General features: G+C 43.0%; 1 protein-coding gene across 1 annotated transcript; it reads left to right on the top strand.

Annotated features, from left to right (window-relative positions):
• Positions 1–8,795: 8,795 nt before the first annotated feature.
• LOC115082714 (E3 ubiquitin-protein ligase RNF216-like) lies at positions 8,796–15,326 on the top strand. The gene is made up of 3 exons (XM_029586907.1): positions 8,796–8,961; positions 11,120–11,222; positions 14,564–15,326. Exons 1-3 carry the CDS (start codon positions 8,867–8,869, stop codon positions 14,768–14,770), a joined length of 405 nt encoding a protein of 134 aa, XP_029442767.1. The 5' UTR covers positions 8,796–8,866; the 3' UTR covers positions 14,771–15,326.
• Positions 15,327–27,998: the final 12,672 nt, after the last annotated feature.

Raw genomic sequence — 27,998 nt, 5'->3', positions numbered from 1 at the left:
ATTTTACGATCATGACTCTCTTGTTGAGCACCGTGATCTGGAGAGCTCCATATGTGACTGACCGCCCATGGAACAGCGCTTGCCAGGTTTTTGTAACATTGTAAAAAAAGAAAAAAATCTAGCCAAAAATATACGTGTAACCGAGAATGGATTGATGCAGAAACTGCTATGCACAAAGTAAAATACCCAAGGCAGGTAACAAGCAAGCAGCTGGACAGAATCGGTTCCTCTGGCAACAAGCATGTGTAGCTTACCGGAAAAAAAATTAGCCATGTTTCCAATTACACTGCAAGAGATGTTGGCTGACTTTGATTTAGTCATGTTCTCGATTCAAGCACTCCTGTCTTGAAGCAAATAAGTGAGAAACCAGTCAGTACTTACAGGGAAAAAATGGATTGCCAGATGCTTTCCTTTAAGCCAATTAACAGCTGATGTATGCATGGAAATGGCATTTATCACAGTCAGTCTGAGGTTGCCACCGCATTCAACGTCATGGTGAGAATGCAGACGAGGTACAATTGCTGCTTATGGAGACCAATCACCTATTGGCAGTAACATAGGTCACCGCTCACTCAGTAGTGTATGAAAGCATGTTGTGTGAGATTTACAATAAATCCTACTAAATATGCAATAACAAGTTATGAAAGGCAGGAGTGTCTCACAACCAGTACACGGTAAGATGCTAACGGTCTAGCAAGACTATCTGATTCTGTTAATGGTTGCTGAGCAGAGTGACTTGCCATGTCTGTGACACTGATCTTTCACCACTGCCCCACCCACCTGCAGGGTGCAGCCCTGCTCCCATGTGGCCACTTCACATGCCGAGTCCAGCCGTTAGCCTCTTGGTGGAGCCTGCGGACTAGCCAGGGCTGCTAGTAATCCCTGAAGGCCTTCAAGATAAGGCTTAAGTGATTTGGATACTACTGACTTCTAAGAAATATTGTCAACCAAGTTTCGGTCACCACTCGCTTTCTGCAATTGCTTTCTGATTTTCAAAACTGGATTCTGCCCATCTTCATTAGCTGTTTGCTGCCTCAGTGCTGCTAAAGGTCCTGCTGAAAGACAAAAAACAAAATCACCCAAAGAACCGGAGAGCTTCATCCCAAGCCCACAGCCTGCCTTCTACTACCACATCCACAAAGGTATGAGGTCTTACCTCATCAGGCTAATCTGATTACAGAATTTAATGTTCAGCCACATGGAAAAAGAAATAAAGTTGCATCTGGGGATCTTGCTAAAATCAACTCTCAGCCTGTCCCTTAGAGAGAGGTCTCCGTGTCCCTGGAAACAACACTGACACTGAAATGTGCTTACCACCCTCTCTCCTATAATTTAACTGAAAATTGGTCCCACTATCAGCCTCCTGTACATGGACTAAGGTGAAAAGAAACTGCATACTCCCCATTGTGCATAACTGGATTTTCAATAACGCTTTTAGATTTTCTTGCCCTCCCTACATCACAGAAGCAAAAGGTCTGACAGCTTTGTAAGGATGAGTGGCTGTTAAAGGCAGAGGTGCAAAGAGGTAGACTGATAAATATGAGGGTGAGAAGGAGAAGAATCATTTTAAAAAAGATACAGAAAAATGGGCCAACTAGATGGTTCTGCGGCAATGCCAGCTCCTGCTCTGTGTGTGTGTGTGTGTGGGTTTGATTTCTGGGCCCAGTTTCTGCTCCCTGGGGTGGCTAGGACTGAGGCTGCCACGGAGGAAGCTTCAGACATTGCTCAAAGTGACTCCCGCTAGCTGGACTTAGGGGACCATGGTCTGTTGAGAATGAAGGCTCTTAGCCAATAGAGGCCAGTTCTGATTGAATTGGATTTGGGAGAAAAATGCTAGGCAACAGACACACACACACAAATGTGCATCCCTTACATTATACATCAGCATTTTCACAAATGCTGAATGCATGAGGTCAGACAGGATAGCAGTGTGTTCTGGTCTCTGACACTCCCCAGTGGGAGCTAACTTGCAGGGACAGAGAGAGAGAGAGAGTGTGTGTGTGTGGGTATGTGTAACAGAAGTGTCCCTATACATCAGCATTTTCACAGATGCTGAATGCATGAGGTCAGACAGGATAGCAGTGTGCTCTGGTCTCTGACACTCCCCAGTGGGAGCTAACTTGCAGGGACACAGAGAGAGAGAGAGAGAGTGTATGTGTGTGTGTGTGTGTGTGTGTGTAACAGAAGTGTCCCTATACATCAGCATTTTCACAGATGCTGAATGCATGAGGTCAGACAGGATAGCAGTGTGTTCTGGTCTCTGACACTTCCCAGTGGGAGCTATCTTGAAGGGACAGAGAGAGAGAGAGAGAGTGTGTGTGTGTGTGTGTGTGTATGTGTAACAGAAGTGTCCCTATACATCAGCATTTTCACAGATGCTGAATGCATGAGGTCAGACAGGATAGCAGTGTGTTCTGGTCTCTGACACTTCCCAGTGGGAGCTATCTTGAAGGGACAGAGAGAGAGAGAGAGTGTGTGTGTGTGTGTGTGTATGTGTAACAGAAGTGTCCCTATACATCAGCATTTTCACAGATGCTGAATGCATGAGGTCAGACAGGATAGCAGTGTGTTCTGGTCTCTGACACTTCCCAGTGGGAGCTGTCTTGAAGGGACAGAGAGAGAGAGAGTGTGTGTGTGTGTGTGTGTAACAGAAGTGTCCCTATACATCAGCATTTTCACAGATGCTGAATGCATGAGGTCAGACAGGATAGCAGTGTGTTCTGGTCTCTGACACTCCCCAGTGGGAGCTGTCTTGAAGGGAGTGTGAGTTTGAGAACTCATTAGTCCATAAGGGCTCACGCTCTGTTTCTTCAGCCTCCCATCCTGACAGTAACTGGAACCCAAGGGTGGGGTTTCCAGGCCTTAGGACGTGGGAGATTTTCTTCAGATCCAGGGAGGATCTTGAGAGTGGAAAGGACCAAGAGGTCATTTCAAGGAAGAGGGGACTTAGCCCCATACTGTGGGATATTACCTCAGGATTCTGGAGTCAGCTTGAGGACTGCCAGGCTGTGAAATTAACATAGTAAAGGTGGTAGAAAAGGACCAAATGCTCCATCCAGTCTGCCTAACAAGTTCCTTATGATAATATCTGCCGCACCGTGCAGGTTACTCCCATGTTTCTCTCAAGGGTAGCAACTGCCGCTCTGTGCAGTTATTCCAATGCCTTATGATAACCCATAACAAAATGTACTACCAGCAACATTTTTTACTGGGTGAGGAGCCTTCTTGAAAATTCAGACAGTGCCGATGTGCTTTGCTTATGGACTTGGCCTTAAAAGCAGCCCTGGGCTTGTTCCCCTATGTCTGAGTATCAATCCCCCAGACTGTAAAAGTCAGGGCCCGTGCTAGTTGTCGTCTGAATCCAATTCTTCTTCCATCCCCCTCCACCCACCACTGTCGAAGCAGAGAGTGATGTTTTATTTTGCACCAAAAGCATCAAGGCTCACTGGTTGGGGGTAGTTAAGGGAAAGAAGTGCTGCTCTGTGCAGGTTACCCCCAGGCTTGTCATTTCCCCAGACCACAAAAGTCGAGGCCCTGGTTGGTTAATTGTCTGGATCCATCTCCCCTTTTCCCTCTGCAAGGATCCTAAAGACACTATCGTCTTAGGACAAATATATAAATATTTGAAATTATGCAAAAACACAGAAATGCAGAAGAAAAAGACCAGTCTATGTGCTCGCTCGACCCGAATCTCCAGTCGCTCACCCAGCAGGCCCAGCTGTTTTAGAGAACCAGTTCTCATAAAAAACATTTAAGATCAGAGTCTTTTACGGACTCAGGAATCCCAATGAATCGAATTTTGCTTCTGCGGGACCTGTTTTCAAAGTCCGGCTCGTTTGATCGCAGAAGCCGAGTTAGTTGCGCTTGGAGACCAGAGAACCCATCCTCTTGCTGGGAGATGTGAGACTCTGTGGCCTGTATCTGTGTCATACGCGTGCTTACTTGGTGAAAGCTGTTAGTGTAGCTGTGTTTACAAAAGGTTAGAATAGGTTCCTGGAGGAAAAGTCCAGTAACCATTATTAAGGGAGAGTTGCAGAAATCCACTGCTTATTCTTGGGATAAGCAGCTTGGGATCTTATCTACCCCCTTGGGATCCTGCCAGGTACTTGTGACCTGGCTTGGCCACTACTGGAAACAGGAAACTGGGCTTGATGGACCTTTTAGTCTAACCCTGTATGGCAAATCTTACGTTCTTAGGTTCTTAAGGTCATCAAGAAATCAATCTATATTATGGCTAGCAAATTAAAAATCTACTTATCTGGCCACAAGCTCGGTGGATATGTGTGTCTCTGTAGAGGTACCTGAATGATATCACAGACAGCATGAACCAACCTTGTCCTAGCAACCCTGCAACTGAAACAAAAAGCAAAACTGGAGAGAATGGGATAGGAATGGGAGCATTTCTGAAATGCAGCCAGCAATTGATTTTTTTTTCTTTTATTTGCAGCCAGCAGAGATGAAGGAGTCAGCTAAAGTTAAGTTAGAAAATTATTTTAGGAAAAAACAATTGTCAGTAGTGGCTGCACTCTGAGGCCATCAAGACTTTTTTGTGAGAAGACACGGCTGATGAAGCCTTGGGAAATATTCCAGCGCTCAGTCATCGGTAGTGCAATCAAAGTTACTGCCAGTCCAATATAGTTTCATGTCTGATATTATTCCTGTTAACAAAACAGGGCTATAAGTATCACAATTCTTTGCAATAAATTACAAGGCAGGGCTAGTACAAAATGACACAGGTGAGAGTGGGCAGACGAGTCAGGGGTGAACAATGCAAACTCTCTCATCTACCTTATTAATAGGGTTGCCAGGTGACCCAAACAGGCCGATCCAACCCTGGTTCTGCTCCCCCTGCATGGATTTGTTTTTCTAATTTCTCTACAACAATTAGAACTATAAATCCTTTTAAGTTATGGATGAGCCAATTACACAGTGCCTGATATGTTAATATTTATATCTCCAGATCCCCCTAGGCTTATAGAAATTCCACTCTTTTTAAAGGGAAATGAGGAATTTCGTGATAGGAAAAAAGATGATCACAAAAACAGCTAAATATATTATTAGGTTTATCACAGGCCCTTTCTTTCCTCCTCCTTGCCTTGGTCACTATTTCTCCTGTCTCTGGAGCTCAAGGGGGTACCAATTGCTACAGCTTGTTTTGGGTTTTCTGATACAAGCTCGCCATCTAGTGGAAACAGCCTGTATAAAGCGGATGTAGGCCAAACAATACAGCCATATTTCTATCCTCACTGTCAGCTCGATACAGTAACATTCAGTTGAAGTTTTCTCGTCTGTAACGAGCTCCATGCGCACAATTCGGACGCGTAAGGCAAATCAGCGATACAGTTTCCAGTTTCGCGCGTCCGTAGCGCTTCTTAAAACAGACGCGTAACCCTTCCCGCACCCGGCATGTAAATGAACGAATTAGCTGTATAATGAAGGAATTAGCTATTCCCCTCCGATACCGTAACGCGCGCTCAAGTTATCTCATTAGTAACGCAATGTTTTGCCGCGGCCGTAACGTGTTAGTTTACCGCCTCCCCCTAGTAGGAGTTAGGACTGTGAGTCTAGTAACAAATCCATCGACACCGCTTAAGACACTCAAAAACAATAAAACACAATTAAAAAAAAAGCGATACAGAGATGATCGAGAAAATGTAATGATGTGGGACACATAAAACCTGTCAGAAGAAAAAAAAAATTTTAAATACCTGTCTGAGGGCCGCGTCGGTCCAGGCTGCCGGCGGGATCCGGGGGGCCGGTGGTCGCGTGTTAAATCTAGGCCGCGGGCGGGTGGGCGCCTGTTCCAGGCGGCGGCAGCAGCGGCGGCGGGGGGACACCGTTAGTTCGAGACGGCCGGCGGGCGGCGGGTGGTCGCGTGTTAAATCTAGGCCGGGTCGCACAGACGCGCATTCATCCAGGCGGAGGAGCCGGCGGCAAAAGCCGCCGGCTCCTCCGCCTGGATGAATGAATGCGCGCCTGTGCGATCCCTGCGTTTCGGCGCTCAAGGCAGTCACATGCCGTGACGTCACGCCTTGAGCGCCGAAACGCAGGGGTCGCACAGGCGCGCATTTATTCATCCAGGCGGAGGAGCCGGTGCCGAAAGCAGCCGGCTCCTCCGCCTGGATGAATGAATTCATTCACTGCCGGTGGGGGTTGCCTCTCCGGCAGCCCCCACCGGCAGTGAATGAATGCGCGCCTGTGCGACCCCTGCGTTTCGGCGCTCAAGGCAGTCTCATGCCGTGACGTCACGCCTTGAGCGCCGAAACGCAGGGGTCGCACAGGCGCGCATTCATTCATCCAGGCGGAGGAGCCGGTGGCGAAAGCAGCCGGCTCCTCCGCCTGGATGAATGAATTCATTCACTGCCGGTGGGGGTTTCCTCTCCGGCAGCCCCCACCGGCAGTGAATGAATGAATGTGCGCCTGTGCGGACCCGGCCTAGATTTAACACGCGACCACCCGCCGCCCGCCGGCCGTCTCGAACTAACGCGTGTCCCCCCGCCGCCGCTGCCGCCGCACCCACCCGCCCGCAGCCTAGATTTAACACGCGACCACCGGCCCCCCGGATCCCGCCGGCCGCCTGGACCCACGCGGCCCTCCGACAGGTATTTACAAATTTTGATTTTTACACTTCCTGGTGCCTGTCATTTCAAATGTCATTTGAAATGACAGGTACCAGCGCACCCTGGTTACTGTATAGGCGCTGTATTAAGCGCCTATACAGTAAAATGGGTTACGCGGCCATAACCCTTCCCTACCGCTTTAAAGCCGCGGCATGCATTTGCATGCGATTAGAGGAGAGTATTGGGGAGTTAGTGAAGAGAACTGTGCGTGCGGGGAGGAAGGGTGCGCCTGACACTACCGCACTGTTTTTACCGCAGCCTTACTGGATCGAGCCGTGTATTTTCAGCCTCCGATTCTCCCCGTCCGGAATGGCTTGCAGAGCCTGCAGTAATTCCATTCCAGGAAAGTTTCCATCTTCCACACTGACGGATGATTATAAAAGCTGTAAGGCAAAGCCAACACCTAACAGAAACAGACTCATTAAATCCGTGTTTCATTTTAACTGCAAACACCTTTTCGGAACAAAAACTTCCAAGACACATACATAGGGCCGCTGAGAAAACAAAATGAAAGCCGAGCAGAGAAAACCAGCTAGGGATGTCCTTGCAGTGGAGGCAGCAGAGACCAAAATCGTAACAGAATTCAAGAAATCCTGGCATTTCATACTTTTGTACACCTCCTTGTGCTGATTCGGTCAATGCGGTGATGAAATCTGTAAAGGAAATGAACTGAAGTAGGCCTGGAGGATTCCTGGCGGTGAGGTCTGCTCTTCATTCTTTGGCTCATTTTTTTCTGAATTATTTATATTCTGCCTTTCATGACACTTCAAACATCGATTGCAATCAGGCGCCGCAGCCATTTCCTTATCCCGAGAGCGCTTACAATCTAAGGGCCCTATTTATGATGGGTTTGCTCCCATTCTGTGTATATGGGAAAAATGTTTGGTAAAAGGGGCCCCGAGTTTGTACCTGAGGCAACGCAGGATGAAGCGACTTGCCAAAGGTCCCAAGGAGCGTCAGCGGGTTAGTGCTGCTATATGATCTGTTTCAGTGTTCAGAGAGTGCTTCTGAAACCATCACGGGAGCAGCTGGGATTAAAAAAAGAAAGCAGTAAAGCTCACATTATAATTTGTGGAAGGATAGTAAGTTTTGCAATCATAATGTAAAAAAAAAAAAAAGCATTTAAAATCACATAAACACATGAATTTTGGACACTCTTCAACATTTCCTTTTAAATGTTTTATTTATTTACTTTGAAATACCAACTTTCTCCAACAAGTCACAAAGTGGATAACAATATAAATAGAGCCTCTCATGAGGGACTTTGTCAAACGCCTTCTGAAAATCCAAATACACCACATTTACTGGTTCACCTTTATCCACATGTTTATTAACCCCTGCAAAAAATGTAGCAGATTCGTGAGGCAAGACTTCCCTTGGGTAAAGCCATGCTGGCTGTGACCCATTAATCATGTCTATCTATATGTTCTGTGATTTTGTTTTTTAGAATAGTTTCCACGATTTTTCATGGCACTGAAGTCAGGTTTACTGGACCATAGTTTTCCAGATCACTCCTGGAGCCTGTTTTAAATATCGAGGTTACACTGGCCAGTGATGGGTCAAACTCCTACTTTCTGTCTCAGGCTGAGCCTCACCCATGATGGAACTCTGGCCTTGTAGTTGATTGCTGCATATTTACTAATGCATTGTGCTTTGATGAAAAGATAATTTTGGAAAGGGAGAACTTTGATGTTGAAACCTCTAAACGTTATTAAAGCCAGTGAAGCATAAATACCTTTTCTCACCTCTGTTTTATTTTTATTACACTAATTAATTTTGTTCCAGATTACTGGGGAGAAGCATTTACAAATGAAGATATATTTTGCACATAGAATATGTATGCATAGCGCTGTGTTTACTGCTTGCACGTGAAAGTCATTCTGCTTTCTGGCACTTTGTCATGGTAAGGCAAAGCCTTGGGGGGTTAAAGAAAAAAAATAAATAAAAACAGTTACAAAGTAATGTTTGTAGAAAGGACAAGAAACTCTCTTACTTACACCAATTACCTTCACTGGGTTTGATTCACCCAAATTACTTTTTGCTGGATGAGGATGGATACTGATAGATATTCAGAATGTATTAAATGTAGATAATAACCAAATATTCAGCAAAATAAATATATATATATATGTTAGTCATGATTTCTAAAAAGAAATGTATACTGTGCAGGAGGAAGGCCCATCATAGATTATTCGCTAATGCCTGCAGCAGCTCTGCCGACGGACTGATTCATAAGAACATAAAACATGCATTGTTGGAGCAGACCATCGAGCCCCAGTGGCCTATCTGAGTCGTTAGGAAGTACCTGGCATACCTTGTTGCTCACGTCCAAGGATAAACGGTGAGTTTTTCCCAAGTCCACTTTTCTAATAATTGCTTATGGACATTTCTTCCGGAAACTTGTCCAAACCCCTCTTGAAGCCCGCTATGCCAGACACCTTGACCAAACCCTTTAGCAACAAATTCCATAGCTTAATTGTGCACCGAGTGAAAAAATAGTTCCTCCAATTTGTTACCAGTTATTTTCACTGAGTGTCCTCTAGTCTTAGAACTCTTTTAAAGGGTGAATAACCATTCCCTGTTTACCTGTTCCAGCCGTCTCGTGATTTTATAAACCTCTATCCTAATTCCTCTCGGTCTTCTCTTCTCCAAGCTGAAGAGCCTTTACCTGTCTAAACTTTCCCTTCTGCCTACTTCTCCCAGCTGCCTCGGCTCCAGAAATCACCACAACCCACCTTGGGCCTGAGTTGCTCCCTCCTCACACGATCATTTGGCATTGTAAGGGGACACAGATGTAGTTATTCAAAGTCAGTTTTGTTTCATAAATGCTTCAAGAAAGAAATGTGCCATGAAGAACCGATTCAGTAAAGTTGTCTGATGAAACACCACTGAGGAGTCCAGAATATTTATTGGTGCCGTGGGCTCTGAAGCTTTATTCATCTCCCATCGGGAACAAGGCAAGCGAGTCAGGAACTCCCTTATCCAAATGAAGAGCCTGGAAAGGCGTTTCATATCTTCGCTTTAACTATGTACTAATGGTGCACTTCATTTGGATTGCAATCTATCTCCTTTGTATGGTGAATGAGGCAGGATAGCAAATACCTATTGAAATACTAACAGTATTTGTGTCTCTCGCCCAGGGTACCCTGCTCTGCACCCTTCCCCCGTTGCTAGCAGGGGCACCCTGCTGTCACATTTTTTTTCCTTGCAATAGTTGGCAGGGAGGATTCCCAGGCAGACGACCTGGGATGGGAACAGGGTGTTCACCTCTCCAGATGTCTGAAAACCCAAAACTGGAAGACATGTTAGTAGCACAGACTACACATGCAGGGCCAGTATTAGATACACTGGGGCCCAGCCAGGGCCAGGTATCCAGAAGTTCTGCCTTAGTAGCACACTTGGAAACTCTATGGATGTGGCCCAAAGATTCTGGAATTCTAAAGGAATTTCGGGGTCTCTGGGCCAATATCTGAAAACTCTGGAAGCTGCTGCAAAAGCAGGCCCCAGAAGAAAAAAATTGTCTGGGCTGTGTGGGGAAAGTGGAGGAGAAGCCCCAGGGACTCCCCCGTGCAAGAAGAAACAGGGGCTGCTTTGGCCTCACGTAGGGAAGGAAAGTGGAGACTGGTGAGCCCCTTGGGACAGCAGGGGGAGGAAACAATTGGTTGGCCCCTGCAGGATGGCAGGAGCAGGAGGTGATTGGTTGGCCCCATGGGGCAGAAGGAGGAGATCCCTGGCTGAGAGCAGTAGAAGAGATCCAGCTGTCCTTGAGGAGGAGACTGTTGTTGAGGGTGGGTTGGGGTAAGAAGAGAAAATTAGTGTGTGTGTGTGTGTGTAAGAGAAGTGAGAGTAAGCATAGGACTGAGGGGGAGAAAAGTGTGGGTGGACATTGTTGTGGGTAAACAAGCGTGGGAGTAGCTTGCTTATTACGGCGGATACTTCACTTAGATGAAAAAAATAAGTGTGAAAGCTTGCTGGGCAGACTGAATGGGCCGTTTGGTCTTCTGCCATCATTTCTATGTTTATGTTTCAATGAATTCCAGAGCTTAATTGTGTGTTCAGTGTGAAATAATTTTCTTTGATTTGTTTTAAATGAACTACTTGCTAACTGCATGGAGTGCCCCATAGCCATTCTATTATCTGAGAGAGTAAATAACTGATTGTTCAAGTCCTTTCATGATTTTGTAGGCTTCTAGCATATCTCCCCCTCAGTCCTCTCTTCTCCAAACTGAACAGCCCTAACTTCCTTAGCCTTTCCTCATAGGGCAGCCGTTCATGCCCCTTTTCATTTTGGTCGCCCTTCTCTGCACTTTCTTCAGTGCAACCATATCTTTTTTTGAGATGCGGTGACCAGAATTGCACACAGGGCACCAGTACCCCACAAATCCCAGCAGTAGATCTGTGGTTCATCATTCCCAGGTATAGCAATGGCTTCTACACTGTTTGTGTCACTGGCTGAATGGTACTCGGAGGGTGGTAATGCTTTGCTGTTCTCTTCATAGAATTTGCAATATGCTTTTGGAGAACCCAGATTATCCAAAGATAGAAGGCGCAATGGTTTTAAACCCCAACAGCAGCCTGCTTACCAGCCCAGATGAGAACAAGGCAAGTGAAAGTTAACCATAATACTGCCACACTTGAAGCAGAAGATTTAATTTGCAGGGAGTTGTACATTTGCCTAAGTTAAATGTTTGGGTTTTGTGTTTTTTGTTTTTTTTTATTAGGTTGTGACACTTTATTAGATCACTGTAAAAATAATCCATAGATAATGTAATGCATGATCTGTTCAGCCTAGGATTGGTAACGGCAGACTGCAACTCCCCATACACCAACCAGTTTGGTGCCGGCAGGTTGGTGGTGTCCATGTACTATTCATAAAGGCCACAAGGACCTACGAGGCTGGATATTTGGACAGCAGCCTTGCTGGTTTTGGTAGCTGTTTTAGATTATTACAGCACATGGAAGTAAGGTCTTGGGGGATGATTGTTGGATTAAGTATGGGATCTTAATGCTCATCTATGCAGAGAGCCAGTGACAAAGAAACCAAACACTAACTTGGATAAGAAGTGACGATATACAAGTGGTCCAGTTTGGCTGGCAGCTGGGATATATCCTTAGCAGTGTGGCGCCAGTAGGATGGATCAATAGGGTCGTTTTCTGTCATATACTATGTTAATATGGCCATACGGTTCCTCCTTCAGATGTTTGCCAAAATTAAAAACGGTCATGACAAATCTGACTGAAAATATTTTAATATTACTGGCATTAATCTATCCAGATATCCATTGATTGTTCTTTTGGAGCTTTGTTATCTGAGAGTTTAACTTAAATCTAGGAGACAGATTTCCTTAACTAACCGACTCCTAGTCATGACTAGACAGAATCCATCCTTAACTTGGAAATTTCAAGATAAACCCTCTGCATACTGATGCTTCCGAATTGGTTGGTAAGCATATACATTAGAAAAAATAACTTTTTTGCTTTTTTAACCATAGCCAGTTATCCTGCTCATTACAGATATGCTAGAGAGAGGTGCCTTGCTTATGATTTTGGTGCCTGACCAGGCTTACTCCCATCGTAAGCGATCTTTCTATTTTATCCCGTTAATGCATATATACAGGATTGGGTGGTAGTAATTCGTTGATGTTACTTCACTGTTGTGAATGCACTGTCTGTGTTGAGTTTTGGTTATGGTACTGCAAAACTGCATTCAATAATAAAGTTTTAAAAAAGAATAAAACCAAAAGATTTTAATAACTTTCAAAATAAATATATATCCAGAATACAGTTACGCCACAAGTTTGGAAAGCAAAAAGTCACAGATTTTGGTGCATGGCTTTGAGAGGCGGTACTAATAGATCTGGATATAATTCTTTAAAAAACAAAAACAAAAAAAACTCCAAATATTGTTTCTAGTATTTAGCAGCTACTTAAAAACATAATAATGGTCATGCTGGGTCAGAGCAAGGTCAATCGACCCCAGCATTTTGCCTCACAGTGGCCAGTCCAGGTCACAAGTACCCCACAAATCCCAACAGCAGATCTATTTCTTGTTAATCATTCCCAGGGAGATAGCAGAAGTTTCTACACTAGGTGGCTGCTAATGTTTTGTGGACGCTTCCTCCAGGAACTCGTCCAGACTTTTTTTTTTTTAAACTCGGCTATGCCATGCTAGTTGCCTTGACCACATCCTCGGGCAACAAATTCCACAGCTTGAATGTGCATTGAGTTTTAAAACTGCTGGTTGTGAGTTTCATGGAGTTTCCCCTTGTGTTAATGTTATTTGAAAGGTTAAATCACCGTCCTATGTCCGTTCCACCCTGTTCATGATTTTATAAACTTCTAACCTGTCTCCCCTAATCCATCTCTCTTCCAAGCTAGATGGCCCTAACCTGTGTAGCCTCTTGTCACAGGGAAGCCGTTCTAGCTCCTTTTATCATTTTGGTGCTGTTCTCTGCACCTTTTCTAGTTTCACTCTGTCTTTTTTTTGAGACGGAGAGACCAGAACTTCAGCTTGGAGAAGAGACGGCTGAGGGGGGATATAATGGAGGAGTTTAAAATCATGAGAGGTCTAGAACGGGTAGATGTGAATCGGTTATTTATGCTTTCGGATAATAGAAGGACTAGGGGGCACTCCATGAAGTTAGCAAGTAGCACATTTAAGACTAATCGGAGAAAATTCTTTTTCACTCAACGCACAATTAAACTCTGGAATTTGTTGCCAGAGGATGTGGTTAGTGCAGTTAGTATAGCTGGGTTCAAAAAAGGATTAGAGAAGTTCTTGGAGAAGTCCATTACCTGCTATTAATTAAGCTGACTTAGAAAATAGCCACTGCTATTACTAGCAACAGTAACATGGGACAGACTTAGTTTTTGGGTACTTGCCAGGTTCTTATGGCCTGGATTGGCCACTGTTGGAAACAGGATGCTGGGCTTGATGGACCCTTGGTCTGACCCAGTATGGCACGTTCTTATGCTCTTATATAGAGGCAATATGATATTCTCCATTCCTAGCATCCTGTTTGCATTTTTCACTTACTTTTAATGCATTCATAGTTTCTTACTTCTGCCTGCTGGTTTTGCCATCATCACTGCTGCAAGTTAAAAGGGATAACCCCATGCTTAGGAGGTTTGATTAAAAGTAAAATAGATTTGCTGTACAGTCTTATCTTCTTCCTTAACTGAAGGTAGAAAGGGATAGAGAGAGGCCTGGTGACTCAACATTTGAATGATTTTCTGAATTCCTATGTATTTTTAGCCTACTTTCCAAGGGGAAAAAGGGTTCTGAGATCACCATGTCTGAGTGTCCCCCTCATCTCCCAATAATTTTTGAAGGTAATTTTCAAAAGCCCATTTATATGCGTAAAACCTTTTGACTCTTCAGCCCTATGGAGTGAATTTTCAAAGGAGCTACACACATAAAAGCAATCTTGAGAAGCCCATTTATGTACCATAAAGTCCAGTTCTACTTGGATAAATCCTTTTGAAAATTATCTCCTTTCATGTGAATTTTCAAAGGAGTTCTGCAGGTAAATGTAACATACTATTGCAGCAATTTTCAAAAGCCATGTTACCTGCATTAAGTGCCTTTAATGTGAGTAAAACCTATTGATAATTCAATGGCATATGTCATAGCAATTTTCAAAAGCCCGCTTACAAAGATAAAGGGCATTTACGTGTGTAAAACCCAGTTTTAAGCATGCAAATATTTTTTAAAATCCAGCTGTTTGTGTTTAGGGTGCTATCCACACCAAATTTTCAGAACATGCCAGGAGGTCCAAGGAGATCCTGATAGGCTTATTTTATTTTGGATGTGAATGCAGGGATTCCAGAAAGTAGGTTTGATTGTGTGTGGAACTTCTTGATTAACACGCTCTGGCCCTCCTTTTGGAAATCCTGTCTGTAGAAATGTTTCAAGCAGCATTGAATCTTTTCCTTGTCTGCAGGTGCCTAAAGTGGACTTATTTGATTTTTTTAAACTCACCCCTGTGGATCAGCGGTGCTTTATCCAAGCTGCCAATCTTCTCATGGCCGACTTCAAAATGCTTAGCAGTCAAGATATCAAGTGGGCGCTGCATGAGCTCAAGGGACATTATGCAATAACAAGAAAGGTGATTACTGCTTTTCTTGGTTTTTGTTCTAATAAACATTAGCCTTCTCAAAAAAGATGAATAAAAAAGTGCAGCCTGTACATTTTTTATTTTATTTGAAACAGATTTGCTAGCAAAAAGTAAACAGCTGTGTTGTACTAAGGTCACACTAAAACTGGGACATCTGTAAACAATGCAGAATCTTTATTTAATTTGTTAAACTGGTTGTGTAAATTGAACAAAGTTGTTTTGAGACAAAAGGAGAAACTAAAAAGAGCCACTGCATACCAAGAGCAGGGCTAATTTTTCACCTTTCTTATCTATTAAAGATTCCTGCTGGTCTGTATATCAAATTGAATAGATGGCCTTTGGATTTAAGGGTGTGAATGTTCTAATAACGCTGCACCTAGCTCGGTCACTGCTGGTTGTGAGGCTTCTCATAGGCAGGGTGCCACCTGCATCCCTGCCGTCACACTGCCAATCTAAGGGTGGGTGTATTTTGATTGCCAGAAGACTAGCAGGAATTTTTTCATCATCTTCTGGATCACCTCTGGCAGACAGGTACGCAGATCCGGAAAGGAAAATTGGTTCTTCCCTGCTAATTTTCGTTTCTGAAATACCACGGATCAGTCCAGAGACTCGTCCCCATCTCTTGGAAGACTTCCTCGCTTCTGGATGTTGAACTGATACATGGGATATTCAGAGTAATGAGAAGTGTACATAGTTTGAGATGTGCATTCTGTTAGGTTAAGAGGACCTAGTTTTCAGGGGTCTCCAACCTTTAAGTCTCCGTTCGCCCAAGGTTTATTGGGGTTTAAGTTGTACATCTTGGCTTGGGTACAGGTCAATACAGGGACTACAGGTGTCACTCTTGGTTATGTAGCAGTGCCTCAAAGTTTTGTTCTCTGCCTCCATCTGCTGGTAGGGATGCAGAAACCCACTTCTCTGGACTGATCCATAGTACTTCAGGAATAGAAATTAGCAGATGATAACCAATTTTCCTTTACTGGCTAGTAGTATAATGGGTACACGATCAATCAAACTGATTGACAGGTGAGATAAGGATGACAGCAGCCAATCAGCGTTCACTTCCGGTCTAAGCCCCGCCCACGCCACGCCCACTCCCCATAGAAGTGAATGGGGGCGTAGCCACGCCCCCTCCCGCCCTCTACCACGCCCCCAACCACACCCCTTCCGCCACAGGCCCCACCCCTTCCGCAGCCAATCAGCGTTCACTTCCGGTCTAAGCCCCGCCCACGCCCCGCCCACTCCCCATAGAAGTGAATGGGGGCGTAGCCACGCCCCCTCCCGCCCTCTACCACGCCCCCAACCACACCCCTTCCGCCACAGGCCCCACCCCTTCCGCAGCCAATCAGCGTTCACTTCCGGTCTAAGCCCCGCCCACTCCCCATAGAAGTGAATGGGGACGTAGCCACGCCCCCTCCCGCCTCATCCCGCCCCTCCCACGCCCCCAGGCCCCACCCCTTCCGCCACAGGCCCCACCCCTTCCGCCCCGGCCCCACCCCTTCCGCCCCGGCCCCCGCCCAGACCCCATCGATGCTCCTCCCCTCCCAATAGAAGTGAATGGGGAGCCCCTCCCACACCCCACCCCCAAACCGCCCCCCATGATGTCACGGATGACCCCGCCCACACCCCAACCCCAAGCCACACCCCCCTGTGACGTAGCGGGTATGACATCACCGGAAGTCCACCCCACACCGCCCCCCAAAAACACACCCCCTAAAACGTCATCAGAAAGGGTCCTGTCGCTTTTTTAATGATGTCAGTATTAATGGACTCTGGCTGTTTTTGATGATTTCACCGGAAGTACAATACAAAAGTCCCGAAATATGCGCTCCTAGAACCTCCTGATGCCTTTTAATGATGTCGGAGCCGGTAGTATGCTTTTAGGAGGCAGGAAAACCTGCAGGAAATATGCTTTTTTCTAGCCACTCTGTTTTTAAAAAACCAAACAAAATACAAGCTGATAGGAGGCAGAAAAACAGTGGCTCGTTCTGTTGACAAGGATTTGGTTTTTTTTTTAAAACAAGTGATTGAAGCTACCGGTGGTGATTTGCATGAACTGCAGGATCAAACTTTGCAAAAGACAGGTTTTTTTTTTCCAAAAGACTAGGGACCGGGTAGTATAAAGGGTACGCTGTCACTCAAACCCCCAAGCCAAACCCCCCAGTGATGTCACCAGAAGCCCAAGCCCACCCCTCCAAGCCCTTGCTGTAGATAGGCATGCCCCAATAAAAAAAGTTACCAGAGAGCAGGCAGGAAAACTGTGACTCATTCTGTACACAGAGACGGAGAATCCAATTACACCCCTTCCCTCCGCCCCCTCTGCCTCAATCCGACCTTCCCCCAGACCTAAATCTGAGCAGAGGATAATTGAAAGCAGTGGGGGGTGCAGGTTTGCAATGGTGAAACACAAGGCTTTAGTTTTGTTTTAAAAAAAACAGACTTCTGTATTTTACAGCCATATAAAAAACAAGAATGCACCAGCGGATCTTAAAGAAAATTTATAATGAGCCAGGAAATACCGGCAGTTTTGGCGGTATAACACCTCTTTTGCAGGCAGCTAAAGCATGTATGCCGTCTGTGACCAAGAAACAAGTGATTGATTGGCTTACAGAACAAGATGCTTATTCTTTACACAAACCTGCTAGGGTACGATTTAAAAGAAATAAAACCATAGTGTCTGATGTGGAGTTTTGTTTTAAAAAAAACCAGACTTCTGTATTCTCCCCCACAACCCTTCCCTCCTCCCCTCTCTGTTAGACACGCCCAAACTTGCAAGACCGGATATAGAAATAAGCATGTGATAGTGATCACGTGAGAACAATCTTCAAGCAGAGTTGTTGTAATTGTTCCTGAAAATGGCCGTATATGAAACACCTAAGCGTCTTGAAATGAAAATCGTTCAACAGCCAAAACTAAAGAGGAGCCATAAACGAAAGCGGAGGGCAGAAGAAGAAGGAGGAAGCACTGACCCAGATTTTGATGAACTTCCGTTGGGGCAAAAGCTTTTTGATTCGCAGGATCCAAACTTGATCAATGAAAATGCTTTAGATTCTGAAGATTTAGAGCTGCACAAAGCTGCTCTGGATGCCGAAGCAGATTATTTGTTGGAAAAGCTTGAGTGTAAGGTAAGAAAAAATCTCTTTCCTTCTAATGATGCATTTTAGGGGTGGCGTGTTTGGGAGCTATCTATAATAGAGAGTTTGTTTAGAAGAGGTTTTAATTTAATGTTTTACATTATGTTTTATAGGAAAATGAAGGATCTTTACAAACAGAAGAATATGGAGACACACCAGGTATCAAAATGAACTGTATTTGCTGCTTCTGTCCAAATATAAAAGAACCAGATACATGTGATCAAAAAAAAAACAACAATCCTGAAGATGTGCACGATTTCAGCTGGTGGAGCTATATAGGATTCCCAAAACCACCGCCGGTGCATGGAGTTTTTCGAAAAACAACATTTAGATCGATCGTAAGGGTGGCTGTCTATAGTATTCTTAAAAAATGTCTGTCTGGCATACGGTATGAAAATTGCGAAGGCTGTGTTCTCGACGATCCGAGTCAGGATGATCATAGTTGCGTTTATTGGACTGCCTCTGACACACAGGAACAATTAAGGACCGCTTGTAACAGGTTGTGCCTAGAACGTGTTTTGAATCTTGTGGTACTAGCTGCATATAAACGAGGTGTATTAAGCCTAAACAATGACGATATGAATCTGATCATATATCTTATACACAGTGTGAAAACTGCTGAAAATCCTGTTCAAAAACTAAACAGTTTGCTTAAACCTACAGATGAGATTTTAATGATAAAATATATAAATGCCATCATCTATGGTAGAAAACACCAGTCCTTTTTTAAAAATGTATAATAAAGCAGTCTTTGTTTTTTCTTGTCTGTATTTCAGAAGTATGTATTGACAATGAAATACTTTGTAATATTTTAACAAATTTTGCCATGTGTATAAATTAGTTAATAAAAACAACTAATAAATATATCAGAATTAACAAAATGTGTCAATTGTGCTTTAAGGTGATATGGAAGTTTTTAGGGGGGATATCTTATGGTTTTATTAAGTCTCTTTGATATCAATGCACAGGCTGTAAAATGTTTGATACAGCAACTATTTCATTAACTAAGGAATGTATATTGCTATGAGCTATGTGTGGGGGGGGAAGTTGTCTGGATCCAAGATCTGTAAATGGTTAATCTAATCAGAATGAGACAATATTTGGAAGGGGAAAAAAAAAAAAAGACCAGAATGACAAGACATTCAAGAGAGACCAATTTTTTTTTTGTAAAGTGCCCCAAGACCTAAGAGGGCGTTGGTAACACACTACCTTTCATGAACAAAAGGGGGGGGATGTATATTGTAATGAGGTAGGTGCGGATAGCTGTCTGGGACACATAATCTAATCAGGGAAAAACAATGGTCAGCAAAACATTAAATCACAAAAAAAGGTTCAACATACTATAGTTTTGTGAATGGGCTTCAGATCTAAAGAGATATTGATAATACATTCAAAAAGCCCTGTAAATGATAACCCAAGCAAGAGAACAATCTTATTCTATAAGATGTCCATCACATGACAGAGAGGCCAGGTAGCTTTTTTTTTTTTTTTTGGTTTCAACACACAGGTTTTGAGGTTTGTTGGTGGTTACGCCCCACCTAATGCTGGTGATAAAAGGGTATAGCCGGTGACCAGAAAAGATTCAGCAGTCTGGAGTTTGAAACAGAAATGGATTCTTCAAACAAAGAAAGGCAGAAGCCTGTGTTTATTAATAAAATGTCACTTACTAAATGCAGAAAACAAAGGAAATTGAAAGGTGAGTTAATAGTTTTAATGTATATTTTTAGATATGATTTTTAAAAAACAGTAGTAAAAACAGTGTTTGTCTGTTTTATCATTAGAACAGGAAAATATTGCAAAATCAGACACACATTTGAACATAGAAGAAGAAGAACAGCCTGGCTGCAGTAATGCCTTAGACAGAAAAAAAATTGATCAACAAGGCATTTCTGACAGCAATGCAAATAATGGTGAGAAATAGGTTTTCCTTAATGTCTATGACCCTCCCAAATGTCTCTCTTTTTTTCCTTCATAACAGTCAACGAAGCAGAGATCTATTTACAAAGACATCAAAAGTGTGTGTGTGTGTGTGTGTGACCCTGTGTTTTTTTATTTTATTTTGTAATTTTTAGAATGTGAAAATGGTGCAAACAAAACTATTTCCAAAAGAAAGAGAAAGGAGTCTGAAGATGCAGTTGAAGGTAAGAAGTATTTTTTTATATATCTGTACGGGTAAAACAACAATTAGTTCACAACTGTGTAAAAGAAAAGGTATTACCATTTTTTTGTTTTTTTACATAACAGACCATGAGCAGCATATGCCAAAGAAATCTGACGAAAGACCGTACAAAAAACCGAGAGATAAACAAAAAAGTAAGAATCTATACTGTTATAGTTTTAAGAAAAATTCTTCTTAAAATATTGCAAAAAAAGTATGAGCCCACCCGTGTTAATTATTATTATTTTTAATTTTAGACCGTGAAAAGACTGCAAAAAAGCCTATTTCCGAAAGAAAAGATGAGAGAGACAGCAACAGACCTGTGCACAGGGAGGAAGTAGAGAAAGAATGTGAAAGCATGTTCTTAGATAATTGTACCGATGACAATGTTTCAGGGGGGTTGGTAAATAATTGTATACCAGAGACCTCTGAAAATGCAGCTGTAGAAAATGAACCGGTTAATTTTGTGCAATTTGTGAGAAGGTGGAACCGTGATTTAGAAAAATTTAATGGCGTGCTTTATTCAGAGGAATTTCGTTTTATTAATTTAGATAGAATAGATTCTTTCATAGATGCGCAAAATGTTGTGAGACAAGGCATACAGCATGTTCTAAATGAAATAAGCCATAACGTGTCCCCCCATGATTATATACAGATTCATTTACATTCTACAGGTTTTCATAATTCTTTGTATTCGGGAAAGTTAAACCCTCAGGATTTGAACGCTGATGATTTCTTAGATCAAGTTAGTAAACTCCTGCAGAGTTATAGAGAGATACAGTTTGGTGAGACATTCCGCATAGTCATTCTTGTTATAAGGAACAGAGGGGGCGGGTCACGAAGGGTTTTAAGGTCTATTCTGTACAGTCAAATCATACATAAAAAGAGAAGGCATTTAATAGACTTGAACAACACAGATAATAAGCTCTGTTTTGCAGGGAGTGTTACAGCGCTCATGTCACCAACAAAGCTCACAGATGCAGAGCTATTAGACCGTGCTAAAAAACTGCACACAGAGCTAGGGTGGTCAGAACATAAAAAGGTCATGCTAGATGATGTCTCAACATTTGAACAACATTTGGGTATAAACATAAGAGTTGTGCTTTATACAAAACAATGGTGGTGTTTTAAGACAAAGGACAGACCTGAATTCCAGAAAACTGTATTTATATTGCTACATGATGACCATTTTTATGGAATCTTAGATGTAAAAAAGCTCTATGGGGAGCGAAACTTCTGTCATTTTTGCCAGAAACCATATAGTCACGATCATAATTGTACATTATGGTGCCGTCTCTGTTTAACAGCAATGTGTGTAGACAATATCGGGGTACAACAGAGATGTCCGAAATGCAGGCTGTATTGTCGTTCTCAAGAGTGTTTAGAAAGGCATACAGTTCTGGCTTTAAAAAAAGAAGTTGAGTGTTTGCTTAAAATACTGTGCGAAAAATGTGAATCGTATGTTGATAAAAAACATAAATGCCGGGTCAGACAATGTAAGCTTTGTTCTGAGCCCTTGATCGCTGGTGACAAGCATTTGTGTTTTATGCCCCCTATTGATCATGCACAAATATCTGAAAAATATATATTTTATGATTGTGAATGTGTTCAGGAAACAGGCTTTCACGTTCCAAATTATATATATGCAACAGATTTAAACAACACAAGAAACTGGGAGTTCAAAGGTCTTGAGAGTATTTCTAAGTTTGTTAAGATTTTTTGTGACAAAAAGTTCAAAGGATACGCCTTCATAGCGCATAATTCTAAAGGCTATGATGGTTATTTTGTAGTTAGAGAGCTGCTAAAGGAAAAGATGGATGTGCGCTTGTTAGCTCAGGGTGCTAAGCTCTTAGAAATCACGATAGAACCCCTGGGTATACGGTTTAAAGACTCTTTAAATTTCCTGCCCATGAAGCTTAGCAAGCTTCCGCAAGCCCTGGGGTTTCAAGGCTGTAAGGGTTATTTCCCGCATTTTTTTAACACCAGGGTTAATCAAAATTATGTGGGACCTATGCCCGGTGTTGAGTATTATGGAGATGGGTATATGATGTCTGGAGAAAGAGAGGAGTTTTTAAAATGGTACAGGGACAATCAAAATAACACCTTTGATTTACAAAAGGAGCTGGCCTATTATTGCCAACAGGATGTGAACATTCTGAGGCAAGCTTGTGTCTTATACAGAAATGAAATCATGGCTTTGACAGAGAGAGAGGTGGTTGTAGAGCAGGATGGTGGATCTAAAACTGTGAAAAGGTGTATAGACCCCTTCCAATATATAACACTGGCATCTGTGTGCATGGCTATGTACAGGTTTATGTTCTTAGAACCCAAGACCGTGGCACTCGTCCCTCCAGACAACTATCACAGACACACAAAGAGATATTCAACACCCTCTATACAGTGGCTGATGTATACAGAGGCCACAGAGCAAATACAGATCACCCATGCTCTAAAGGGGGGTGAAAAGCAGGTGGGTCCCTATTTTCTTGACGGTTATGCACTTATTGATGGGGTACCAACGGCTTTTGAATTTAACGGCTGTTTTTTCCACGGTTGTCCGAGCTGTTATAACGATAAAGACCAGAACCCCTTAACGGCTACAACCTTTGGTTTTCTCAATTACAAAACACAAATCAAAGCAGATTTCCTGAAAAGAAGAGGGTTTAAGGTCATAAGCTTGTGGGAACACGAATGGAAGAGAATGGTGAAAGAAAATATCAGGGATTGTGCAGACTTTCTGGTTAAATCAGGCCTGCCGCAGCAGCTAGTACCCAGAGATGCCCTCTTTGGTGGTAGAACCAATGCTACATGTTTGTACTATAAAGCCAGGGCTGATGAAAAAATACATTACTATGATTTTACCAGCCTCTACCCCTTTGTCAATAAAACCAAGGAATACCCTGTTGGCCACCCGCAAATCATTTATGACAGCTTTGGACCCCTCTCAGACTATTTTGGGCTTGTTAAAGCCAAAGTGTATCCACCACGAAAGATCTTTTTCCCAGTATTACCGGTCCGTGTGAGCGGTAAGCTCATGTTCCCGCTGTGCCGCACATGCGCTGACAACAGTCTGCAGGATATGTGCAACCACACGGATGAGGAGAGAGCCCTCGTAGGGACTTGGTGCACTGTGGAGATGAATGAGGCTGTTGCAAAAGGGTATGTGGTTGCTGAAATATGTGAAATATGGCACTTTGAATGTAAATCTGTCAGCCTGTTTTCTGAATACATAAAAATGCATCTCCGTCAAAAACAGGAGGCCTCTGGTTACCCTCAGTGGTGTACCGATGTAGAAAAACAAAACATGTATATATCTGATTTTTACAAAAAAGAAGGTGTAGTTTTAAGGCCTGAACAGGTTAGTATAAACCCCCGCAAAGCGTCAAATTGCCAAGCTTTTCTTAAACTCTTTGTGGGGGAAGTTTGGTCAAAGAACAAACCTACCTGTTACAAGTATTGTGAGAGATCCTGACGATCTGTATAAGTATTTGTTTTCACCCGAATATGATGTTTCATCATGCGATTTTATTGATGATGAAACAGCCTGTGTGACATGGAAGCATTCAAAAGACCGCAGCATATTGTCAGGTAATACAAACATCTTCATTGCCTGTTTCACAACTGCTTATGCTCGTTTAGAACTGTACAAACTGCTTGACAGTTTGCAAGAACGTTGTCTGTACCACGATACAGACTCTGTGATATTTGTGAGTCGTGAGGGTGCCAGCGATCCGCCTTTGGGAGATTATTTAGGACAGTTGACGAGCGAGATACCCGCAGACGAGCATATCACAGAGTTTGTATCGGCTGGGCCCAAAACATATGGCTACAAACTATCCAGCGGAAAGACCTGTATGAAAGTGAAGGGGTTTACGTTAAATGTAGAAAATTGTAAAAAGATCAATTTCACTAATTTGAAAGACCTCGTCTTTGACTATAAAACTGACGCCGTGGACAAGAGTCCTAAAAAGATACAGGTACAACAATCTGGGATCATTAGAAACAAAAAGACCTGGGCGATAGAGACCGGCCTACTTAAGAAAACACAAAGGGTCGTATACGATAAAAGGGTGATAAAAGAGGGTTTTAATACGCTGCCTTATGGATACTGAATTTGTGGATGTGCGCTGGAGGCACCCATTTTCGTGTATTTTAGCCGGACCGTCAAATAGCGGCAAAAGCTTCTTTGTTAAAAACCTGCTAGATCACGCTGGACGTGTGTTGACTGACATGCCTGATAATATTGTATGGTGTTATAGTTGCTGGCAACCTTTGTATAAAGAAATGCTGTGTAAATATCCTTTTATTACCTTTATGGATTCTTTGCCTGATACTTTTAATGATGATCAACTGTTTCCAACCAATAAAATAAATATGGTTATTATAGACGATTTGATGGCTTCTGCTTGTAAAAGTGATGAAATCGAGAAAGCCTTCACACAATACGTGCATCACAGAAATCTGAGTATTATATATATTGTACAAAATGTCTTCTGTCAAGGCAAAACAAGCAGAACTATAGCCTTAAATACCAAATATATGGTGCTCTTTAAGAATCCTAGAGACAAGTTGCAAATCGCTATTTTAGCCAGACAGATGTACCCCGGTAAGTCACGCTTCTTTTTAGAAGCCTTTGAGGATGCCACCAGAAAGCCATATGGATATCTCATCGTGGATTTAAATGCTACGACCCCTGAGCGTTACAGATTGAGGACAAACATCTTTCCACCAGAATGGACCACTGTATATTGTGAAAAAACACAACCCCTCCATAAAAAGAAGTGAATATATATTCTCCCCCACATATTTGTTTTGTGTGTGTCCCAGAGATCATGTCTGCTCGCTTAAAGCGGAACCTAGCCCTTTTAAAACTTTTAGTTCAAGCCTCTCCGCAACGGAGAAAGCTATCCTAAAGGCCGCTTCTAACGATTTAGTGGGGGCCATAGCGGAGATCGCACTAAACACTCTGAGAGGTAATGTTCCTTTATCACAACAGCAGATAAACATCTTGAAAAGGAAACGTCAAGCCATAAGGATTTTGGGTGATAAAAGAATAACACTTAAGAAAAAAAAGAAGCTGGTCAAACAGTCAGGGGGGTTTATCGGGCCTCTGCTAGGATTCGCGCTACCACTCATCACGGGGCTTTTGAGCTAAAATACTAATGCAGCACACAGAAAAAATGTATTTAGTGTCTAGTCAACAACTTGACCGTTTGAGAAGCCCTTCAGTTCATGAGGAAAATATTAGAACCACAGCTGTTCAAAGACTCGATGAAGAAATGAAAGGTATACTTCAAAGTTCTGGTATGTCTGAATATGAGAAAGCCAAACGCTATTCAGAAGTGCTACAGCGCTATCTGGTGCTTAACAGACACGGAGAAATGGAAAAAGAAAGAATAAATCTGTATCTACCCCCACAGGATGATACAGCAACCTCTGCATTTCTAGAGCACAAAAGCCCCCCAGACCCCATCCTGCAGGAAGTGTTAAACAGCATCAGCATGCACCGTAGAAAAAATGCAGAAATACTGCTCAATAAACTGTCAAAGAATAAGGACATTGCATCCTGGGAGAGTAATGGGACTTTTGTATACAAGGGAAGACCTGTAAGTGGCTCTAACCTATTAGACCTGATTCGTGGAGCTACACAGACCCGTGCTCTTTCACATCGGAGGATACCCAAAGGTTGGGGAGAGTTCATGCAAACCCTGGCAGAATTAAACATGCCCTCCACCGTCATGGGTAATCCAGCCAACAGGGATCTGCTGGTACAGCTCAAGGAAAATCCTTCAGCGACAACTGCTGAAATGTACACAAAGACTGTAAAGTGCAAAGACCCCCTCCCCCGTAAAAGACGTAAAGTACTTGATACAAACAGATGGTTGAAGGTGTAATTATATCTTTTCAAATAAAAAAAAAGGCTTTTTTAAAATATAGACTATAGACGTTTGGTTTGTTTTTCAAAAACTCTCAAGAGAGATTGTTTTTATTTAGGATTAGTACAATATTCTTGGTACGGTACACACACCTGGGGGGGTATGAAACAGACAGCGAAAAGATTTAGACATACAACATGTTCTCTGTTTGTTGTTTTTTACAAATTGTAAAACCATTTTGTCATTTTGCAATGGTTCTTCGGAATACAGTTTTAAAATATTTTCAAAAGACAGCCCTTTACAACGTTGATGTAGGAAAAACACACAGTGGTTACCGCAGGTTGTAGATACAGGGTGTTGCAGTTGTTTGCTGCTGTATAAAACATCCTCACAATGTTTATTGAAAAAGTTCATAATACTGTTAGGGAAGAACAAACTATCAGGCTGTTGCCCGTAGGAATCAAAAAATTCTCCTGTGCCGTTTTCAGTCACGTATATTGCTAGCCAGTGTTCTCCAGGAAGGTCGTGGGGGTGGGTATTTACCACCAAGCTTGCAGGTTTCCTTTCTATTTGTACATCAGACAGCCAGTCACTGGGTAGGACGTCTACAAAAGATTTTGTAACATACGGATCCTTCTTTAAAATACGGTAGATCTGTACGGTGTTCATCATCATAGATAATCAAAAAGGACGTTCCTTCTGTGGTTAATTTCTATCACGTTGTCAAAGACACCATACACAATCATATTCACCGTGTGTGGCAAAGCGATGGCAAAACGGATTTCAGCCCGCAGATTACCGGTTTTAATCAAAGAGTAGTGGTCCGTGCACTCTTGGTCGGGTGATAGGTCAAAGGCCAGCAAGGTATAACCTTGGTAAAACTCTTGACGATCAATCAAGAGAGCACTGTCTTTCAAATGTTTACCCGTTGCTTGAACCAGCTGCATGTATTCTCTGATACAACAGCCGTTATCGAAATCCGGCTGGAGAGGTTTCCCTGGGACTTGCTCACCATCCACATACAGCGCAGCAAAGTTGATATCGTAATGTTTAAAATTGAAGGGGTTTTTAGAGTAATTACCGCTGAAAGCGTCATTATCCACAAAGCCCAATACGATAATTTTGGGTAATTGTCCCAAAAAGAGGTTTTCCTGGTTAGTCACACGGGCGCCAGCCGGTATGCTAAAGACTTTCAGACTTACACGGTCCACGGCGTACTTGACATTAGCTCTCAGCAGCGCTTCTGCATGCCCCAAGCGCACTCCCGGTGACACTTTCACTCTCCTTACAAAGAGGGCTGCAGATAAAATAATGAGTTTGTACCTCTCGTTGGCATCTCCGCTCATTAAGCAGAACGTATCTTTGTTCCGCGTTAGTTTAATTTTCACATCCACGCCATTTATGAGCAGCTTTTCTTGAAAAAACAGATCGCTATGTAAATGTCCCAGAAGCTCTACTTTATGGCTAGCGGCTGTAAACACAGCTCTTTCGGTAAAACCTTTATTACGCGATCCCACGTCTCTCACTTCATGGTTTCCGGCTGTGTCTTTATAAAATAGGCCGCTTGTAAACTGTGTTTTGAGAGGACCCTCGCCGTAATTGAGAAACAGTTCTATGAGGGCTCTGTAAGGGTAACAGTTGTTGCTCTGACTAATGAGTCTATCTCCGAGAGTGACATCCAGCTGGCTAAAAATAGAGGCTATTGGATAGTTCACGAGAGCTACTCTGGCCCCTACTTCAAGATCGGACCCATCTTCGTTCACGATTTTGCAGGTCAGGTATAGCAACGTGTTGTTCAAATCCAGGTAATCCTCGCCATGTCCGGCTATATAAAAATCTAAAGGGGCTGTTTCTGACAAGGCAGATAATGGCGGAATCTCCACATAAACACTTTTTTCTATGCTGGTTTGTGTGGGGGCCAGTTGAAACAGATCCAGTTCTGATTTCAAACATTCTTCAGACCCCTGATGTACAAAAGCCATAGTTTTTAGAATATATCTTGCTTCTTGGCGGAGAGGTTTCTCTTCTTCCCCTTGCGGTTAGTCTTTTGAGACTTGGCACGTTTGGTCTTCTTTGTTTTAAAAGGTTCAGGAGGC

The sequence above is a fragment of the Rhinatrema bivittatum genome, unplaced genomic scaffold (assembly GCF_901001135.1).
Source record: "Rhinatrema bivittatum unplaced genomic scaffold, aRhiBiv1.1, whole genome shotgun sequence".
Classification (NCBI taxonomy): Eukaryota; Metazoa; Chordata; class Amphibia; order Gymnophiona; family Rhinatrematidae; genus Rhinatrema; species Rhinatrema bivittatum.
This window is presented reverse-complemented; position numbering and strand designations above follow the sequence as displayed.